Raw genomic sequence first — 22,139 nt, forward strand, 5'->3', positions numbered from 1 at the left:
AGGATTTTGACGAGAATTTGCTAGCTGCCCTTGATATTGTTTCACGTATTTTACTCTCTTCTCATTTTTCTCCCTCCTTTCATTTTTGCGCATTCAGTGCACCACACTAAAAGAGTAAAGGTTTCAGTGGGTACTTTGCTGTTTAACAAAATAGAATAGCATGAATAACAAGCTCAGATGCAGTTAAAGGACTACTTGTTTAGGAAATGGGAATAGTTGCTGAGTGGTCTCGCTAGCTGTAGACAGGGTACCTGTAGGCCTTGTCAGTGTGTGACTGTCACGCTGCAACAGGCTACCTCTTGATTCATTGAGAAGCATGGCATTGGTTCGTTGTGGAAGCTTTTGTCGACGTGCAGGGACTCCTTCCTTCTTGGTGGCAGGTCCCTGAGCGACTACCAAAGGCGGCAGGCAGCGCAGAGTGGAGAAGAGCCTCGGGAGACGATCCCTTCGCTGCCCAGCACGTACAGCGTCCATGACTTCCACAGCTTCGGGCTCCAGGGTTCGGGTGTGGCACCGGGCCTCCATTTCCACCTCGCAGCCAGCATCAACGCCGAAACTGGTGACCACTCCTTTGTTGTACATGCACTGGGGGATATCGTGGGGTTCTTAGGGGCGACCTAGCCAGTACTCCGGCATAGGCCACCTCACTAGCTCCCGGTGTGTCAACCACGCGGGCTCCTGCACCTATGGCAGCCCAGCGAGGTTCGCCGATACGAGAACACAGTAAACAGTAGTGCCGAAGCACAGCCGTTTATTTGGGACCTCCCAAAGCATGCAAGCACAAGGCTCGACGGCATTCACGAATCCCGCCGTCCTGGTCGTGATCGCGAACGGGAGGCAGGCACTCGCGGTGCGCGACAAACAGCAGTTCCCACCTGAGATACATGTCCGCCGGTACCACCACGCTGTTCCATCGATCCTACCCAGCCTGGACCTCCGAAGTGACTCTCTCCGTCTTCCGCTCGCACATGTTCGCGTATTCAGAGTGCCTATGCCGTGCACGGACCGCTGGTGCCATCTCTTGGGGGTGCCGATGAACCAGCGGAGCGCTGGACCGGTTTCAGTGCGGGACGTCTCTCCACGATTCCCACAGCGCTTATATTCTGATGCAAAGGGGTGTGGCTGGAATGTTAGTAAACAGGAAAAGAAGTTGTGATGTTTAGTGTGGCATTTATTTTAAGTGCGAATGCACTTTATAAGCGACCCCAAACCTTCCACCGCCGGCGGCGGCGGCGGCGGCGTCCGCAGTCCTCCTCTCCCTAGCAACGGCGTGGAGCGGAGAGGAGCGTCGGTAGCAACGGCGCGGTGACGTCACTTCACCACGTGACCGCGCTCGCTCTGCCTCCTCGCCGTGGCTGCGCGGGTGCGCGCCGCTCCCCGCACCGCTCCTCGCGCCGTGACGTCATGGTATGACGTCACAGCGCGCCTCCTCTCCCCAGCAGCTGCCGCTCGCCTCTCTCTCCACCGTGACGTCACACTCTCTCCTCTCCCCCTCGCACGGCTGCAGCTGCCGTGCGCCGCTGTCCCTCTCCCCTTGCGCTCGCCTCCTCTCTCAGCCACCTGGCTCGGCGCGCTCGCCGCGGCGTACCCCCCTATATATGCAGCGATAAACTGCCAGACCTCCGTGGGTCGGCTCGCGCGCGCTCACGGGCAAATGCCAACGGATTTTAACTTTACTCCCCCTCATAGCATCACCCCGTGCATTCGCACTTAACCATGTTCACCCTCGGGGAAATGCTTGGGAGTTTTTTACTTCTCGTATCTATCATGAAGTATTTCCATTTGAATATGTGTTATTGTAGCCTTGGTACTACGCTGAGCTGAGGGTAATTGAGCACTTCGCTAGGTTGGCATTGAAAGAAAAGAAAAGTGGTGCTGCTGTGCAGTTGTGTTCACATTACGTTCCTTTGATAAACCTTTGGGGTTAATGCCTCACTCTGCTTGCATTCCTCGTGACCTATTATTGCTCAAATTATTTATCATCCTTGTCACTTGACATCAGCCATACTTGATCTTGCTACTAATACCATTCTTATCAGCTTGGAAAATGAAGGAGGACGGTCCCGTACTTGCACCAACCTTTGCACTCCCAAGGAAATACTGTTGGCGAGGCCATCTTATTTCGAACATTGTTCAATAGTCAAACACTGCACTTTTGTGGCAGCTGAGATACTTCTCTGCATTGGCTGTAGTCAAGGCGGGAAGCATAATTTTGTGGCTATGTGTTGTGTGGCAAAGTAGGAAGTGGAATGGGTTTTGTGGTGGACAAAACATGAATGGCAGAGCAGGCAATTCAAATCAGTGGAATGTTTAGCTGAAGAAACAGTGCTCTTACCCTAACATTACCGAGATGAGCAGGATCATATCCATTATTGTTGCAGGGAGAAAAAAGAAACAGTATAAAGGCTGGTCCTGCTGTTTGGCATGCGAGAAGTAATGGGCCAGAATTGGTCGGCGAGGTGGAGTGTGCAGAGAAAAAGTAACCACTCGTTTTCCCTTGCTACAAGCCCCTTCGCACATCGTGTTAGAGCACAGACCCACATTCATGAACATCTATGTGATTTATTTTACCCGGGATTAACCCTATGAACAGTGTTATGACCATAAATGAGCATTTTTAAAAATTGTAAGGAACTAACTGCTTCTCTGCTACGTGGAGGTCGAATTTTGTGGTCTAATTTGTTTAACACCAGAAATGCCATAGGCGCTTGCCTGTTGATTTAAAGAATAAATAAAAACTGTTGTCACCTATGGGCAAGCCAGTTGCCATCTTGATGATATTGACGGCCTTGGTACTGGGGCACCAATTGGTGTAGCGAGGAGTAAAACACATCATGCCAGTTCACAGGGCAGTGCATCTTGTTCTGGAAACCCCCGGACAATATGCTCATTTTGTCAAATGAAAGACTCATTTTGATACTTTTGAAATCGACGACAAGGCTGATGTTTTGCTGGAATAAACAGAAAAAAAGTGGTGTACACTACGCCCTAGATAGCCCGACACCTGCTCCCGGGCTCTCTGTGGCCGAAATTTATGCCATGAATGGGGCCATGACTCATAATCATCAGCACATTTGCCAGTCTTAATTTGTGCGTTATAATTGTTTACGGCCTAGCAGAGGAGAGAGTTAAAAGGAATAGAGTGCCAATATGGTGTCAGTCCTTACCCGTCTTGTCCCCAAATGATACCATCAGGTGTCTTGCTATGCTAGCCAGTCCCGCTGTGTGCATGAAACTTTGTCGCAACCAAATCTTTAGGTCTCTTCTGTTTGTCTTTTTGGACTGCTCCAGAGCAGCTCTGTATTCTATTCTCCCATAGATTTGTATTACAAGAGGAGTTTTGGGCTGCCCGAAACTGCTCAAAACTGCTCTGGGCAGGCAAATAGAGGAGACCATTTCCTTTGAAGAGGCGGCCATTTTTGTCGTCTCTGCCTGCTGCAGACATTCCGCTGGTTCCGAGCCTGACGGGGGCCACGTCGGGCGGTGCGGGCACCCAGGAGCCCAACTTTGTGCTGCACTGGCTGAACAACAAGGAGATGTCGTTCAGCAGTGCCACGGAGCAGCTGATCCAGGAGCTGAGCCTGAAGGCCATCCAGGCCCGGAGGGAGCAGCGGCGGCAGCAGCAGCTGGCTGCCCAGCAGCAGCAGCAGCGCAGGGACGAGGCCCACGAAAATGACGAGGAGAACAACGCCGGGGAGGCCCACGAGCCGGAGGAGGCAGCTGACGCCGTGGGCAGTGAGTGGCCACTCTCTTCGTTGTACCACCACCACATTGGAAAAGAATGAAAACACCCGTGCGTCGGGATTTTGGTGCATGTTAAAGGTCATCCAGGGCGGCCCACTACGGTGTGCCTCGTAGCCTAGGTGTAGCTTCGGCACATAAAACCCTTGCAGTTTGAAACAATTTTTGGTTGTGGTCACGTTCAGGACGCCCTCTATTGGGCCGACGGAGGTGACTTGGGCGAGGCATTTTGGTATCCCATGTTGGAATTGCCTCATAAACTTGTGCAGCTTGATGCTTGGTCCAAGGCTACAGAGGCACGGTGGCTGAGCTTTTGTTGTTGGTTTGGGAGTTCCATTCCTCCTACAACAGGCCACAATTTTGCCAAGGTTTAAGAACGACCACTCTGTGTTCTGCGATTTGATAGTAGCAAATTGGGCTGTGTTGAACAGTTTGCTTCAGAAGATTCGATTTCAGGGAGATTTTGCAATGTCGGCATTTAGGAGTGCTTTACAAGGAGAACATTTAGCTTGTAATTCCATTCGAGTGGGGACGCCAGTAAGTGCTCCACTTGCAGACAATGCACCACCAAGCTTTTGCCTTTTAAGTGTAAGGTGGTGTTTGAAATAGGAGAGATAGCTAGAGAGAGAGGCCAAGTTTTGATACGATTCCATTGTTTTGCTAAGCCAGGGATTTGTGTACGGAAGTTTTTTTTAGTGCGCAGCACTTTGGCGCTCGCATCTGGCGGAAGTGCGAGGGGGAGAGTGCTCATTAGTGGCGGCGCATGGCGAAAGTATGAGGGGGAGGCAGTGAGACATGCTGGGCCGTGGCGCTGAGCTGGGAGATGACATAGCAGCACGTGCCGTCGTGTGCTTGACGATGATGCACTCACTTCCTGAAACGCAGTTTGCACCGCTGACACAAGGCTTACCATTGCTGCCGTCGCGAGAGCTTGTGAGTGAGTGCTGCCTCAGCACACTGCAGCACTCAGGAGTGAGTGCTGAACGACGAGTGAGGCAACCGGTGGATGTGCTTCTCATCCTCTTCATTTCGTGGCTCATCCGAACCATGTGACATTTGTGTGGAAAGTTATAACATAATTTGCAACAACGTGCTCGATGGCGTCGATGCGCTGCGAGATAACAGCAGAGTAGCACGTGCCGCCATGCGTTTGCTGATCACACGATCACTTCCTGAGACGCAGCAGCTACGCAGCATGACTGAGAAGATTGCAGTTCGCGCCGTGCACAAATTTCACATTATGGAGTATAGCAGTTGTCAGCTGCGTTTTTTTCCTAAACTGCTGCCTCTGTGTTGGGTTTTCTTTTTGCTCAAGTTTATACCCTTACCGTGTTTCCCCCAATTGTAGTGGCCTCCAAATCGAGCTGGCAAGGCAGATCGGGCCTGAAGTCCCTGAAGCTTGGCATCACAGCATCCAATGTAACGGGCGACGATGCGGCACCAGCTTCCCAGTCTGCGAAGGCTTTCTCGCCAGTGTCGTCCTCGGGGTCATTGGCCACCGAGGCATCTGGCAAGAACGTAGAGGTGCGTCCAAGGCAGCCTTGCCTTTTCGCTCTCCTCCTTTGTTTTTAATGCGTGTCAGCTGTGGTAGCTTAGCAGCAGCCAAGATAGTATAGTACTCTGGTGTCGTGGGCTATATTCGTAGCTGCTAGGGAAGTGCTTTGATAAAGGTAACATAACAGTGTGTTGGTGGAGGGTGATGTTTGTGCCCGGCACCCAAATGCTGGTAATGAATGCCAGGGGGCTGGAGGGTTGCTGAAATCTTCATGGGGTTTATGCTGGGAAGGGCCGTAGCTCGTGCGTGTGCTCATTGGCCTTCTCTCCGAGCAGCAGTCACTGGGGAACGCCCTGGACCGCAAGATAGAGTCGCTTCTGCGAGAGTGGCACCAGAGCCCCGACCTGCTGTTCAGCATTCATCCGGTCGATGGAAGCTTCCTTGTTTGGTAAGCGCGCCTCCAGTGTTCCGTCCCTTTCTTGAAGTGGGCAAACAGGTTCTTGGAAAGAAAAACAGTGCTGTCCTCAAAAATACATGGGCGTTGAAGCCTCGCAGGCCCTTTGTCTAGACAGGGGTTGAAAGATAAGTGTAGTGTGACATGGGACTAAATTCTTGCCTTCTGCGATAGCAGTAGGGGGCCTACACTGATCGTTGTTCAGGGCTTGTGCTTAGTGCAAGAAAATATTGGTAACGTAACAAGTGGAGGGCAATCAGCTCAACTGACGGCTGGCGTTGGTGAATAGCAGAATCAAGGTTTGCACTGATTATTAAGTGAATGGTGTTCTTAATCTGATAATTTCGCAATCACTTTTTTTGTTTGCGACAGTTAGTCCATGTGTTGCAAAAAAAGCCACTGCTCTCAGGCAGATTTACGTTCAGGTCATATATTCTAAGCTAAAAATCTCGGATGAGTGTTGGAAGTACAATGTAATTGTGACCATTCTCTAGCAAATAACATGCTTGGTCCCATAATGGCCTACCTACCTCTTTTTATTTTTGTGGTAAGTCGACTGCAGTCTGAGGGGAGGAAAGTGTTCACCATGTGGGGTATTTTATGCTCAGCTTTTCTTCATGGTTCCAATTTTGTGTGTAGGTCTTTGCAAATCTGACATGTAATTTTGTTACTATGTAGAGCCATAGAAACACTGTGGCTATGGCTAAGCTGTGGATATTCTTTCATATAAATGAAACTTTTGTTAAAAGCATGTTAGGGTTCAAGCATGTCTAAAAGTATAATAAGCAAGTTAATAAGCCTGTCAAAATGCATTGCTATGATGCTTCCTGCCTGAATCTGCCGGGACTGGTAAACTGTCGAGGTCATTTAGTTTGACACTGCACAGCTTTGGCTCAGCTAGGTACATGCAAGCAAAGTTTTACTGTACTGAAGTTTGTGTCACACAAGAGCTAGTTAAAGCCGAATTATTTGTCCCTAACTAGCAGCTGGGTGTGTCCAAAATGGTCAACAGCGTGATCTCATTGTGCGAACTACTTGAGATTGTTTGGTAGCAGGGATGGGGACGGGGCTGCCTGTAACCGTGGTTGGTCGCTGCAGGCTGGTGGACTGGCTGGACGAGTGCAGTCCCGGGTCGTTCCGGCAGGCCCTGGTGAGCTTCTCGTCGCGCATCCCAGGCGCCATTCCCCTGGGGGACGCGGCCACCCTGTCCCACCACCTGGCCCTGTACCTGCCCACGGCCGGCCTGGACCTGCGCACGGTGCTCTCGGGCCTGGGCGCCTGGGCCCAGCCCAGCCCACTCCTCACGCCCACCATCGCCCCCACTGTGCTGGTGCAGGCCCCCGCACATGGACAGCAACCGGCTTCGCAGGCAAGGGCACTCGCTCTTTCTCCGGCCGCCCTCCTCCATTCTTTCGTACCAAACAGTTATGAGGCTAATTTTGTTAACTTTTTCTTCCTAACAGTAAGAGCACTAGCTGAAAAAAAAGTGCAAAAAGTAGTAGTGGAGGCATGTTTTGTACGGGGGGGCATCAGTGTTGCATTTATGTCTTATTTTTTGCTTTGTAACGAACTTCTAGAAAAGCATTTTGACACCTGGATGCACTTCTATAGGTCAAGGATAGCTGACAAGCTTGGTGCATGTGAACACTAGAATCATTTTCATCATGACAGCTTGCCTGTAAAAAAACAATTTTCATAACACCTATTGGTTACAGAGAAATGAAGACAAAAAGTTTTCACTGTGTGTTTGCTTTGCTATGTTGTGTTGGGCCTTTCTGGGTACTGTCCGTCAGTGCATGCAAATGTGCACTTTGTGCTTTTCAGAAATCTGCACTTCTGGAAAACCGTTCTGTCATCGTTTTTTGTTGTTTTGTTTTGTGTTGTCAATGGTGCTTTTTAAAGAGACACTGAAGGCTGTATAACTCTTTATTTGAACTGAAGAATTGGAGCTTTTGTACCTCAAAGAACCGCATTTTATAAAACATGGTGCTTTGTTTGTTTATAAATAATAATTAGATCTATCACTTCTCTTGTTTGTTCATTCAATTTTTTTGTGCTACAAAAGAGCAAATCACAAGGTCTGCCAAACAAATGCTGAACGAGCGCGAACAACCCAAGTGGCTGCGTGAGCTGTGGAAAGTACGCGCACAGTTTTGACCAAAGCCGTGGTTGGTAATACTGATAGCTGCAGTTGAGGTGTCGATTGTGGGCAAATAACCTCGTGTTTTTTGTCATTGGATGCTGTATGTATGTATGTATGTATGTATGTATGTATGTATGTATGTATGTATGTATGTATGTATGTATGTATGTATGTATACTGACACCAAGAAGATATGAAAGCTTTGGTGCACAAAGGCAAAACATTTGAGTGGCAGCCTGTATAAAGACCGATGTTTGGGCCTCTTGATGCATAGCATTCTTTGCTGAGTACCCCCACACCCAGGACTGTGTAACACCTTGAATTTCCACAAAAATGAAATCTCTGTGGCAGCCTGTATAAGAACTGAAGTTTGTGCCTCGTGATGCATAGCATTCTTTGCCGAATACCCCCGCAGCTAGGACCAACTAACACCTTGAATTTCCGCAAAAATGCCAATTTGGTGGAAGTAACATCTGTAGTCATTATAATAGCCTAAATTGAGATAACTGGTTGGACAGAATTTTGAAAAACCAAAAAATAAAAAGAATTAGAAAAAAGAAATTTTCACGAAAATGACTGCCAAAATTAATAATGGGCATCTTATACATCTCACCCCAAAACCCAATAAGGAACAAAAAAGGTCCGCAAAAGAATGTTGGAAATATGCAAAAGCAATAGCATAAACAGACCAATTTTGCATTACGCCTTGCACAGTTCTCTCAATTTCTGCAGATTTTTTACATTACTTAAGCCTTATTTTACATTTTGCAATTTAAAGTTTGTGTTGTCGCAAAATAATTTGTGGAAAAATGTAGGAGGTGGCAATGCATGTTTTCGTGGTTTTAGCATTTTCTGCGTTATTCAAAGTGGTGTATTTGTGTTGGCACTGCAGCCTACTGATATAGGCCGGCTCATCTTTGCACGTTAGTAACCCTAATGAATTGTTACCAACTGCTCAAATTTTCAGTTTTGCTACACTGCTGCTTGCATGTTGAGTACTTGTCTGTGGCCCTGCTTGCTGTGCTGCTAAACTTAGATGATGTAAACCGCGTGTTGTTGCAGGGTGCTGAGAATGAAGAATCAGAAGACGCCCCCCGTCCCTTCTGCTGCCAGGCTGCACCCACACCAAGCGTCTGCATGCTGTCCAAACACCACAACGGCTCACTCAACCTGTGGCACCTCACCTTCAGCGAAGAGTCACGCTTCACCCACGTAAGGGAGCCGCAATTCTCTTACCCATGTGCGTGTGTTCCAAGTTACATTATGCAGTGCATTCTCAACAAAGCTATGAGAGTCATGCTAACACCATTTCTTGTGATGGCTTGTACGGTAAGGCAGACATGTTTTTCATAGCTGTGATGTAAGTAATGTGCAAAATGTTATAATTAACTTTCAAACGGGTGAATTTAGTGCACATGTCTTATATGAGGAAAGGGGAGCCAAAGCTACCGTATTTACACGATTGTAGGTCGACCCTTTTTTTTCAAATTTGACGATCCAATGTTGGGGGGTCGACTTAGAATCGAAGTCGAACTTTGTGCCGCTTGTAACGGCAAAAGAAACGAGAAGTCGGGGGTCTACAAGGTGGGGACAGCTTTGCACCCTCGTTCCCATGGTTATGGTCTAAAGTGTGAACCGCATGGGGCGTTTTCTGCTCGCGAAAATGCGCCGCGCTGACGCTGCCGCGAATTCCGCCCGCATGCTGCGCGCTACGCGATCGGCGGCGGCAACATAGCGGCGTCACCAGCCGCGAAGAGGTGCGCGACTGCTTTTAACCGCGCTTTAAGATATCAGTTAAGGCACAAACGAAGACGTTTGTGCCGGAAAGGAGCTGATAATGTGATCGAAAATGACACTATAAAGCATTATCCGCGCCGCTAGGGAAAGCGCCAATCAAATATCCGCCACCGTGGTAAGCCTAAACATCCCCGGCGGCGCCAGCCGGCTGGGGCAAGTCGTTAGGCTCCTCCCACTACCGCACTCGTCACGCGTCATACCGAGGTAGAACGGTAGAACTTAAAAGCAGCAGAAGCTGCCGCGCGCGCGGAATCGTTGATTCCGGCGTGAAAAAGTCTCCCGTGCGATGCCGACACGCACGTCTCCCGCGCGACGCCGACGCGCACCGACGCTGTCGCGCACGTGCAAAAACGCGTTAAGAAGCGTTTTATTCGTCTCTAATAAACAAAATGAGTATTAGTGAATCCCTTGATTGAATGCGTGGCGCTAACGTAGCCCAAATCATATCACATTGTTCAGTACACTTCCGAACGCGATGGTGGGAGGTTAGCCGCTCAAAAGTTAATCGCGCGCGGCCGCTTCCGTCAGCCGCCATGTTGTTTTGGTATCGTGTGGCAGTGGCCGCTGTCGTTGCTTCGATGGTTGTCATCTCGCAGTGAATGTGTTCTTCCCACTCAACCCACAGCGCATGGTTATTTCGGGTGCTTATACAAAAGCTTTTCTTTTTTAGCTCGGCTCTTGTGGGAGCATCGATCATTAGTGCTGCCGTGTGGGTTGACGGAAGAGCTTCTCTTTGTGATACGATTTTCTAAGCGGCGCTCGCATTTTTTTTTTTTTTTTTTTTGAGATATGCAATTTTTGGGGGTCGACCTACATTCGAGTCGACTTACAATCGTGTAAATACGGTACCTCACTCTAACAAGAAAATGTCCCTTTTATAGTTAGAGATGAGAAAATACACCTGTCATGATATCCTGTGTTCTTACCAACTTAACTTCTAAAGGGGGGGAAAGAAGATTGACTTCCCAGTGCGGTTGCTTACCAAACTATTCAGCTCCTGCTGATTGTAAAAGGACACTAGCCAAAATACCTGCTGCACTGCCTTTCATGCTTCGTAAAAATTTCAAAGGGACTGATGAGTGTTCTACAGCCTCCTGAATTGCTGGCCACGAGCAGTTTGTGATATTGACAATAGAAATGATGTCCATAGGACAACCTGTGGGGGAGCGGGGAATATTCTGTGTAGTAGGGACATTTGAATTGCATCTGAAAGAGACTCTGTTCCTTTTTTTTTTTCACAGTCCAGTGCTGTTGCCAGTGGTATTTTTAGTGTTCCTGTTGTCATGTGTCAACACTTAGTAACTCGACCAATGCAGACACATACTATTGGCGGTGAGATGTTTGAGTGGCGCCCCCTGGATCTGACGTCAGCTTAGGGACCCGCTCCGCTGTCGTCTGCTACACTCGCCCCGCTGCTACACCCGCGCCGCGGTCGTCCGGTTCTGACTGGCAGCAGTGCCTCTGCTAGAAATCGCCCGCTTTTATGCTTTGGTGCTTTAAAAAGCGTGTTTTCAATCATATTCTGACGGCTCTGAATAATTTCAAGCTTTGTCCCGCACAATTTTACAACACACGAGGAGAGAGAGAGAACGACTTTCAGAGAACATCGCTCAGACGTAACTCGCCCTCGTCCTATCTAGCGTATTTGCGAGTTTCAGCGCTCAGAGCTCCTCGATAAGTAATCAAATGCGTAGGCTTCCCTTAACTATTTCTGAGATGCTCTTATGAAGACTCAAGAGTCTAATGCTACGCATCAAGCAGCGGGTCGCACAGCAGGAAATAAAACGGGTGTTTTTCTTTCGTTGTTGTTAGATGAACGTTTTTTTTTTTTTTTTCTGTGCCCAACGCATTCATTTTATGCACCGTCCTAAACGTCCTAGGAGGTTGGGGATGTTTGCGAGGCTCACAAAGTTCGTGTGAATATTCAATGCAATAAGATCTGTGCTACGGCGCAGATAACGTTGTCCACAGTACTCGAAGGCGGCTTTTGTGCACCTAATTTCTATCCAACCATCGATATCGTAACGAACTCAATCTCAACCCGAAAAGTTCTGACATGATTACGGTGTTGAAAACTTGATATACTTGCTAACTAACGCAACAAATAGTATACATGCCAATTTTCAGTATAACACAATTCGAAACCAATGAATATGTCCCGACAGCTCTTTATTATTTTCCAACCCCTTCAGTCTCAAAGAACAAGTCCTGGCCTGCTCGGGATGACGTTCGGTGAATTGAAGAATGAATCTTACTCTCTCGTCTTGGACTGAGGAGCCTGCCCACTAACCAGCTCGATTTTACTGTTTTCTCCTCCTCCTGGTCCTCCCCCTCTTCAGTGCAGTTTTACTATAATGCCTGTCTGAATATTGGGATGATATGGTTGTGGCAAATGTACCGAAATATCCCTCCAAATATGAAAAAACATAGTCTTACTGTATGTTTGCCTTACAGGTAACTCGTTTTGCTCAATAAGCCTGCATACTGGTTAGAAGCCAGGTAGAAAACCAGCACGCGCCTATACACACAGCAGGTTATTTGGAAATCAACCTACATTATTTGTGCCCCATAGTGCATGTCGGCACACTTCCATGCCGTGACAACGTAAAGTGACTTGATACAATAGTTTCGAGTGTTAGGCAAGGTTGCCAAATCTGTTTTACCTTACATGCGATTAGCTGAAATCGTAATGCCTTCTGCCAAAGCCGACAGCCCCGAAGGCCTGGAATTTGTTTTGGTCTTCCATTTTCGCTGTTGTCGGTTGTCAGCCTGCGGCTGTTACCTTTGTTCGAAAGACTGCTGAACATAGAGGCTGACGCCTAGCTCCGACTCTTCACGCTCCGCACAGGACCAGCTTCGCAGCAATGCACAGGCGACGCCGGCAATGTTTTTTTCCGGAGCGGTATCAAAAACTATACTTAAAATCACGAGCTAGTTTACGCTATTTTAAGTCTTTTGTTACGAAAAAAAAGTTGCGCATTCGCGAGATCTGCTGCGGACAAGCACAAAATCTCAACCGCGCGCAAAGAAACAGCATAGAGAGCGAGCCCGAGTGAAGCAGACGACAAATGCGAGAATCCCTAAGCCGACGTCACGGAGGCGCGCTCCGCAGCGCCGCCCGTGGTCGCGCTCACCGCCAATAACCTTTCAATCCACTCGCTCCAGCCCTAAGTTCCCTCAGTCCCAATAATGGTGATTGTGTCATCACGTGGTGCCCTCTCTGAGGCGCCCACTGCTTCCTCTGTCGTCATCACTGCACCATCACACTCGCGCTGTTCTGACCCTGCCTGTTGCTCCCTGCCGTTCTTGCAGGTGCTGAGCATCGGCCACGCGGCCCGGGTGTCGGGGCACCGTTTCCGCATCAACGACATCACCTGCCACCCGGTGCTTCCCCTGCTGCTGACCACGTCGCACCACAACCTGCCCAAGGGTAAGGACCCCCTGGACGAGGAAGCTGAGGAGGAGGAGGGGTCCTCCACGGAGCTTAGCGACTACCGGCGGCGGGAAAGCGGGCCAGTGGCGGCCCCCACGCACGGCTTCTGCAGCGAGCTCATCCTGTGGAAGGTGGAGTCCGTCGGACCCCTCTCCAAGTCGGGCGGGGTGGCTGAACTGGCGCGCATCAACTCCCTCGAGCCGTCGGCCTTCTCTAACGTCGCCTGGGTTCCCACGCTACTGCCCAGGTGCACCATCTTAAATTAATTTTTTTGTTTGCGATTCTAGGAGCCTCTTTTGCTGAGCTTGGTAATGAAATTAGCTTGAAATGGCAACTGGGTTTTTTGTGAATGTGCTTGCTTGTCCTTCCTACCGGCTGCTTTTGTGGCAGGGAAAGCCTTCCCCCTTCTTTGCACAGTTTTGACAGTGCGGGGGACAGATTCACACGCAGCCCCGGCTTTTTTGTGCAGCATGCACAAATGCAGAGTACGCACAAAAGGCCATAAGCTAAGCAAGCATTCCACCAACCCGCAGGTTACTGAGCAGACTTCTTGAGCAGAAAAAATCAAGTTTGAATTTAATTTTCTAGTCAAGGTGGAAAACAAAATCCTGCACATACATGATGTTTTGTAGTCCCACTCCCTCTCCGTTAAATTTGGTGTTTTAACTCCCTCGTTTGACTAAGCGGACTCCCCTGTTGTCTCCAATGCTAAGCTTGACTGTACGGTGATTTTGCCTGTGCAGCACCACGTTGGGCAGCATATCCAACTCGCCAAGTGCCTGCTTTGTCGCCTCTGACGGCGTCCAGCTACGAGTGTACCAGGCCGTGATCGATGCCCGAACCCTGTTGGCCGAGGTGCTGGCTGCTGCTCGCCGGGAAGACACTGCCGATGTGAGTTGTTGCTGCTTGATGGGAGCTACCCCAAAGGATGTAATGTATCCCACTGGCTGGACCGTGCACTTTTTTGGTCTAACATTAAGACCTTAGTGCAGCCTTTTATCGGGGTGCTTCCCTGTGGATCATTTAGCAAGGACAGAGTTTCCAGAAGTATTCAGCCGTAAGGCCTACAATATAGCTATACTGCCTTTGGGAGAGACATCAGGTATGTGGGACGATGGCAGTTCTTTGAATGGTAAAATCCAGTGACAGGCGACTGCATACATTTGAAAAGGCTGGCTGTTGTCAAAGATGTCTACTAAAGCTTGAATACAAGACTGTTAGGTCGCATTAGCTAAACTCCACACAGAGTAAGGCTTGTGTGCTGAGGTAGTCGCAATAACAAATCAAGGAAGCCAAGGGCTTATTGCAGCATTCAAATTGTGGTCAGAGCTAATATAGGTAAAAAGTGACAAGAAGGAACAGTGTATTTATAAAGATAGCATTTAAAATGCATTTGTTTTTCTAGCCAGCGCATCATTATGAAAGTAATCTCAGAAGCTTATTTGGAGCTAATAAATTTGGTTTACCTTGAATCCTGAATTAGTGTTTGCAAATTTATTAAAATGATATATATATTAGTTATTATGGTGCTTGACCAAAGTAAATTGTTTAAAGTATAACTGGTATTCAGACTGCTTGATTAGAAATTACCGTATTTACTCGCGTAATGAACAAACTTTTTTTTTCCCGTAAAACCGAAGCAAAGCTGGGGGTGCGTTTATTATGCGGGGTAATTTTCCAGAAACTTTTCAGGAATGATGAAAGAAGGCCACCACGAAGCAAAGCATTGCATTAGATAACCTACCTTTCGCAGTAAATATACGCGCACACAATTGCAAACACACAGCGTTTTATTGAACTACACTCATCTTCGTTTGTCAAGGCTTCACTTCGTCAATTCTGAAATGTCTACCGGCAGCACAGTTCCCATGCTCAACTGCATACTCCACAACCCTCAACTTAAAACTGGCCGTTTAACTGACATTTCGGCCCATCGCCGACTGAAAAGTGAAAGATGCGCGAAAGCAAGCAAGTAACAACGCTATGGCGAAAAAAGTAGGGCTAGACGCCCAGTGGACTGAGCTGACTGAGCCTCGTTGTGATTGGCTTTCCCATGACACCGCACCGGAATGTTTGTTCGTTTTTACTTCGAGAGATGGCTCTAGGTTGCATACGCGATCATCATCAGCGGGAGCTACTAAACTGGGAAAGCTAAAGTACGGCCACTATTGGAACTGCTGGGTTAAAATGTAGGGGGTGCGTTTATTACGCGGGGAAAAAAAGAAAACAAATTTTGACGGCTAAAGTTTGGGGTGTGTTCATTATGCGAGTGCGGTCATTACGCGAGTAAATACGGTACTTAGCCAAAATCACTATTCAAAATTTATTCGTTCGCCCATGCCTAAAAAAGAAAGTACAACATGTGATATGTTAATGGACAGCATCACTCTATGACGTTGTGACATTTGAAAGCCTTGCTGGGACTACTCCAGTGCTTATTTAAAATAAACAGGGAAATTTGCGGAAACCAGCTAACCTTGCAGGTTTTATTAGTGCAGCAATAAACAACTGAGCTTGTGTGAGTGACCTGTTACATGCTTTGGTACTGTCACTTGTAGAGTTACTGTGTAATGTAAACAAATTTATAATAAGTGCATGTGTTGAGAAAATTAAAATGCAGTAAAGAAAAAAGTTACTAATGGTGGCAATTAAAAAGGTACGTATGCTACTAGCAACAACTTTAGCGAAGGGCGCCTAAATGAAAGGGTAACTAAGGGGAGCATTGTTTTCCAAGTCAAATAACCGTGATGCTCTGGTTTTGTGTAGGGAACTTCTATCCTACTTGGGAATTTCTATCCTATGTGGGGATCTCTTACCTTTGAGGGTTGTACAGCCCACTTACGTGGTGCTAAACCCTTCTCTGTACGTCTGCCCCGTTTCCCTGGTCCAGACGGCCAGCCTGACGAGCACCATGTCATCCGGTACGGACCTGCACCAAGCGGGCCTCCAGGAGGACTTCCGCATTGTAAGCCTGCAGTCCACTGCTCGCCCCGGCTGCATCGTGGAGCTGGATGCCATCGCAGACGCAACACACGTGAGTGGGGCCCTCATTGCTTCGTCCTTGTTAAATTGCTCATTTTAGTTGCTGTGAGCCTTGCCATTAGTCCAAGGCTTGGATCTCGCCTTATGTTAGGGCTTCAATTGATAGCGGGGCAAGTTTTATTAGAGGAGGCTGAAAGGGGGCTTGTAATTGTGAAAGCATGCAGCCTTCACCCACAGCAAAATGCCTTCACAGTGGCATGCTCTGTTTCACTGCAGGTTGCATTGTCTAGAGATATGCCTCCCCATTTCTCTTGTCTTATATTGTAGAGAAAATGGTGCTTCATTAGTCACCTTCACCTTCTACGTGCACTGCGAGAGGCCACAGTCGGGACTCGTTCATCCAGTGAAATTTGTTCATATGATGGCTGGTCCCTTGACCTTTAACCTTTGTTTGTCGTTTATCTGTCGTGCACTATTCACATGCTGTCATGCAATCATGACAACTGGCCCAGGTTTCTTTTCTGATGCTTGGGGTGTGGGTCATACTCGGACGATCCACCACACATGGCATGGGAGGCAGGCAAAAGACTAAGGCAACCGATGCCAAGTTCCCGTGGGGTTTATTCCCAAAACCGCCCTAGCACTCCCATCTTCTACGGGTTCCACATTGCTTGAGCGGCTAGAGTCGTTCGACTCCAGCGCTAGCGGGTGACGATGGACGGTCCAGGATGGAGGGGAACAACCGGGTCGCTCTGCTGCCACAAGCTGTGACACCTAGCAGCCGAATGGGAGCGCCGAGGCCAGAGCCAGTCTCTCCTGCACCGACACATCTCTTGAGCTCTCAGCTCTCGTGTGTGGAAGCGCTGTTACCATCTCCCAGGGCCCTGCCGAATCCCGTCGAAGAGCTGTCGTTGTTTCAGAGCGCCTCAGGTGCATTGTCTGCTATCCGCGTACGGAGTCAGTGTGTTGTCTCTTTGAAAGAGTATCCTCCCATCTGTACAAGTGGTGCAGGTGCAAGCAGGGAGAAATAAGGTGGGGTTTAAACAGCTAGAGCTGCGTAACTACAAAGTGTTTAAAGCAGTGTGTTGGTTTCACCCCAGGCCACGTTTCTACTTGCTTGTGCAGGACTGGCAGAACACTCAGTTGCTGCACGTGTTCCAAGAGCAGCTCATTGTGGGGGCCAAGAGAAGCGCATTGGCTGGCTCCACTGGTGCACCCGGGGAGGAGGCGCTCGAGAGGAACGTGGGGCTGCTGGAAACCTCGTACCAGGTACCGGTTCTCTTGAAGCCTGTAACAGTGCTGGTCTTTCAGTGCCAGTCTTTTGGAAAAATGGCAGGGCATGCAAGGTTTGAATGGAAGACACCACAAAACGCCCTCTAAACCAGGTGCCTAATACAAGGGGCATCGAATAATTAGTGTTTTTCGACCACCATAGTGCAAAAGATGAAGTCAGAAATTCTGCGGGAATTAATTTAGTGGAATTGATTGATGATGGTACAGGGAGAACACAGACTTTGAATATTGGTTGTGCCTTATTGGTGTGATCAGTACTTCAAACAAAATGTGTTGAAATCTTTTCCCTAGAAAGTGTGCCCTAAATACTGATAACTTCTGAAACTTGTTCTCGGAAAGTCCACTGTTAGCCAAGGTGAGATGAAAAGACGTTTGAAGTTCTCCAAGCGTTGAAGCACTTAGCAGGCGAAATGGGCACCAACCACCATAGAAAGGCTCAAGATAGGTGAACAAGAAGCAGCTTGCTTTTCAGTGTTTTTAATGGAGCAACAATTGTGCTCAAGTCGAACAAGAACTGTTTTAATGGTAGGGAACCTTCATTTCTGACAAAGGTGCTAGTGGAAGGAGTGCTTTCTTGCTTCATGCGTGTCTCTGTGTGGTACTCGCGCAGGCCTTTGTTGACCTGCGCCACAGCTCGGTGTTTGAGGAGCCCTTCTACCTGGTTGTCTTGGAAAAGACCAGTACTGGCCGCTCTCAGCTGCACATGTGGAGGCTCGTCATCAGTTCCAGGGCTGCCACTGGAGGTGAACTTTTCGTACAATGGAGTGCTTGCAGCTTTCGCCTTAAAATGCAGTGGACATTACAAGCAAATGTGTATGAGCGCAACATACAGGCGAAAATGCACGTATATTTGGGCTTGAGACTTTGCTACATTTACTGGCGAAAGAAATTCAGAAGTGGCACAATCTATCAGACTTGACGGAGAATGTTTTCAAAGCCAAATGTGATGCTGAAGCCTACACCATTGCTGCATACTGATGCTTCACGAAAGAACCTGGCTGCAAGCGCCTTGCTGGCATACAGTTGAGCCCACGTATAACGAACTCGACCGTCACGCTTAATTTGTTCATTATATCCAAATTTCATTATGTGCAATAAGCATTTTCTGCACGCGAAAGTGTAGCACGCATATGGCGGCTGCACTGATGCGGCCCATCGCCTGGACGGCGCCTGGCGATAACAGGACACTGGCTGCAGCCATGAAACGAAGTTTTCCACTTGCCTGCCAAATGGACCTTCTGACCTAAAAAGAACCTATACAATTGGAAAAATAGCTCATAATATATGCATAAATGTTCTGTGAATTGTCATCGGGGCTGTTACGCTTCCTGGTCGACAAATCGGCATTGACCTTGGAGTTCTGAATTTTTTTTGTCTTTACGGATGTACATGTACGTCCTCTGCAAACACTTCAAAATGGTCAATAACGTACATGTGCGTCATCGCTTGTATGTTTAAAAAGCGCGCCTTTTTCGCCAACTACTCTTGCCTAGCATGGCCACACTGCGGAAATACGTCAAATTATTTCTTGCGCCGATGGCTCTTCTTTTTACTTTTTTTATGATTTACTTCAGCGGCATGCCGGCTATCGCTTGCACATCTGGTAACGAGGGGTCACGCTGGGTATCGCCCACCTAAGGCTCCTTACGCCCACTGGACGCAGGCCAAGGGCATCTGTGAAACTGATGAGGCTCTTCTCTCCTTTTTTTGTATTTTTTAGGAGCGGTGCACCGTCTATCGCTCGCGCATCCGGCTGCGCGCGCGGGCGGGCGCAGCGGCCGGTTTCGGTATTGTCCTCCGGGCGCTTCCCGCTTTTTGCACCCACGAAACTGATGTCTGATTTCGATTCACTCAAGTTACTCTCTCATTTTAGATGCGACGCATCTCATTCACTCGCCTTGTCCCTGCATCCATCCGGCGTTGTTGTCGGCATCCACCCCTCCCCCATTCTCCTCGCCGCGCCAGCTGCGCTCTCCGCCGCTCACCCCCTTTCCTCTCCGATAGCGAGCACTCTCTCGCGAGGGGCATTGGATTGGATTGGATTCGATTGGCTTGGCTTGGATTGGATTCGATTAAAGTGGATTGTGTTGGATTGTGTTGCGTCATAGCCGCAACAGACGCACTGGCGCCGGCGCATGTGCAGTACTCTCTCTTCCGCGGTCTCCTCTCCTTCGGGCGTGCTGCGCATATAACCAGTGTGCCGCTCTCCAGCGGCCTTTCAGTCGACGGTTGCTCTCCGCTTACGCTTGAACCCCCCTCAGCGTCGCATCACACCAGGGTTCCCGCGAGGGGAGGTGGGCGTAATTTTTATTTAGAATTTTTCTTGTGTTACTCATGAATAAACCACATGTATGTAACAACACAAACGATTTTTTTGTCACTTTATGGTCACCCTAAAAAAATTACAATTTTTTCTCGAAATAGATTTATCCAAAGAATTTAAATCAGCAATAAAAAAAATCGACCTTGGGGGGGTCGATTTTGACGAAAAAATTCGACCTTCAAAGGGTTAAAAATGGTAGAGATTGTTGACTTACACAGATCGTACTTCTTAAACAGGTCGCTGTTTTGTGCTCCATGCAAAAGATCATTCCCCGGCCGGGGCGGCTGCTTTTCTAATGGAGGCGAAAAGCAAAAACGCCCGTGTGCGCAAGATTTCGGCACACGTTAAAAATTCCCAGGTGGTCAAAATTAATCCGGAGCCCTCCACTACGGTGTGCCTCATCGCCTGCTTTGCGTCGGCGCATTAAACCCTACAATCAATCAATCAATCAATGCATAAGATCATTCACAATGTCCGAAGAGAACAACCAATGACACCTCAGTGGTACTCGACGCATTTTGGCTTCATGGCACGCACTTCAGGTTGCTTCGTGTTTTTTTTTTTTTTTATTATTTTTTCTCGCCCAAACTGGAAAGGAAGGAGTGAGCGAGCATGAACAGGGACTACCAAAATTCATGCGTAGCTAATTTTGTGGCCCCACAAGATCTGTTCCGCCGATTTGTCCGCCCGCAGGCAGGCTGGACTGAAGAAACCCATGTGCCTCACAGGTGTTGGCACAGTGCCAGCGCCAAGTTTCTGAAAGTTCACCCTCGTCTCCGCTATTTCGCTTCACCCCTTTTCTGTTTTCTTCTCCCTCCATCCACATGCAGACAAAATTGGGTGGAAAACATGCACGGAACCCACAATGACAACGTCCTTTTTTGTCTACATTTTCTTTCCCTCTGTTTTTCTTTCGCTTGCTGTAATCAGTTCTGTTGGAAAAGGGAGATCCCTGCGCAGCTCATATGACACTTCACATTCGTGGAAAGCCGATAAAGTGGCAGGCGTGGTCGGGTGATGGTCGATGGTTTGCTGTACCCGAGTTGCACCCCTGTGCCATTTCTGAAACAAAATGCCATTGCCTCAATGCATGCTGTGATGATCATGACTCATTCATTCATTGTAACCGAGCATTCGTTATAGCTGCGGCCGTTACAGGTGGGCTCAACTTAGTTGCACGCACAACAGATGTTGCTGCCATACCAAAGACAAAGTGGCACGCAATGTTCCTCGATCAATGTAGCAGTGTGAAGGGGCCTTGGCAGCAGGGAGCTTGCACAGAGACGTTATGGTGTTGAAGTTGCTTGCTGACATATGGGCAACAAATGGGTCAGGAGAGGTGGGTGCAAGATTGTATAAATATGTGCTCTTTTGGTATATGCAGTAGTTCTCTTAATACTAACTGCACTTACAAAATTTTTGTGGGAGTAGATTACTCGAACTGTGCTCTGAAGGGCTCTCTCTGCATACAGTTCCATGGCTTTCGCAGAGAGTGCTTCAGACCGCCGTAAGTTCATTACAATAAGATTTACCGTATTCCATAGAACGGGTAGGTGGAAAGTGTTTTCGAGGAGCCTGGTTGAGTTGAGTTTTATCGAGCTTTCACTTGGCTGCTGTTTCTGTTCTCCTGATGGTAGCTTTCCTGCTCGCAGGTAAGGGGGAGCAGGAAGGAGGTGTCGGTTTCATGGGCAACGTGGCCCAGCGCGATGATGATGCTGCCTCCAACCTGTCTTCACGGAGTGGAAGTGCCGAACCCACGGACACGGGGCAAGGGGGCCAGCAGGGCAGCTCACCTCACGCCTCACCCCTGTGCATCACCACTTCCAAGGTGGGCTGCATTGGTGGGCTTCTCTCTTGACACAAATGAAACGGGCACTCTTTCCACACAAAGCATTAGAATTGCGAGTGGGGGGCAGGGAGCCCATTGACTTTGCAATCGAGCCCATTCGGCATCCATCAGCATAGGGATCGTGAGAGCATCGCGAGGCGGTTGGGATAGTGAGTAAGGAGTGCGATGTGGTGTGGTGCGACTGGAGTGTAAGTGAATGACTATGCAGTTTAGGGAAATATGAAGTGCTGGGCTTCCGAAATCAACCTATAATTACCTGGACATTATTATAACCTCTTGACGCTCGTTGGACTGACAAGAAAAGGCATCACAACAGACTGGAAGTGATTTCGGGCCTTGGTGGGTATCGCTGGTAGAGCTAAAGCCTAATACTGTATTTACACGATTGTAAGTCGACTCAAATGTAGGTCGACCCGTCCAAAATTGCATCTCTCTCTCTCTCTCTCTCTTGCAAAAAAAAAAAAAAAAAAGAGTGCAGAAAGCCGCCCGTTTGGACGCTGCTGTGAAAGAGCGCTGAGAGAGTTCTTTGGGCCCAGGGCACTCATGACAGACGGGACGATTCAGGACAACATGGAGGTGGCACAAGCATGCGGCAACGCGGCCGCCTAGAAAATCGTATCACAAAGAGA

General features: G+C 48.5%; 1 protein-coding gene across 11 annotated transcripts in view; it reads left to right on the plus strand.

The window, feature by feature from the left end:
- Positions 1–22,139, plus strand: part of Rbcn-3a (rabconnectin-3 alpha) — a 97,047-nt gene that overhangs the window by 14,757 nt on the left and 60,151 nt on the right. For all 11 annotated transcript variants that reach the window (XM_077700053.1, XM_077700055.1, XM_077700056.1 and 8 more), the window contains exons 9-20: positions 381–559; positions 3,442–3,735; positions 5,090–5,265; positions 5,572–5,684; positions 6,789–7,059; positions 8,896–9,045; positions 12,943–13,310; positions 13,807–13,954; positions 15,954–16,097; positions 17,171–17,314; positions 17,949–18,081; positions 21,314–21,489. In XM_077700053.1, the coding sequence (XP_077556179.1) occupies positions 381–559; positions 3,442–3,735; positions 5,090–5,265; positions 5,572–5,684; positions 6,789–7,059; positions 8,896–9,045; positions 12,943–13,310; positions 13,807–13,954; positions 15,954–16,097; positions 17,171–17,314; positions 17,949–18,081; positions 21,314–21,489 (2,296 nt within the window). The remainder of the gene's footprint in view (positions 1–380; positions 560–3,441; positions 3,736–5,089; positions 5,266–5,571; positions 5,685–6,788; positions 7,060–8,895; positions 9,046–12,942; positions 13,311–13,806; positions 13,955–15,953; positions 16,098–17,170; positions 17,315–17,948; positions 18,082–21,313; positions 21,490–22,139) is intronic.

Source organism: Haemaphysalis longicornis, unplaced genomic scaffold, assembly GCF_048455015.1.
Source record: "Haemaphysalis longicornis isolate Haplotype H1 unplaced genomic scaffold, Haemaphysalis longicornis Haplotype H1 scaffold_2, whole genome shotgun sequence".
Taxonomy (NCBI): Eukaryota; Metazoa; Arthropoda; class Arachnida; order Ixodida; family Ixodidae; genus Haemaphysalis; species Haemaphysalis longicornis.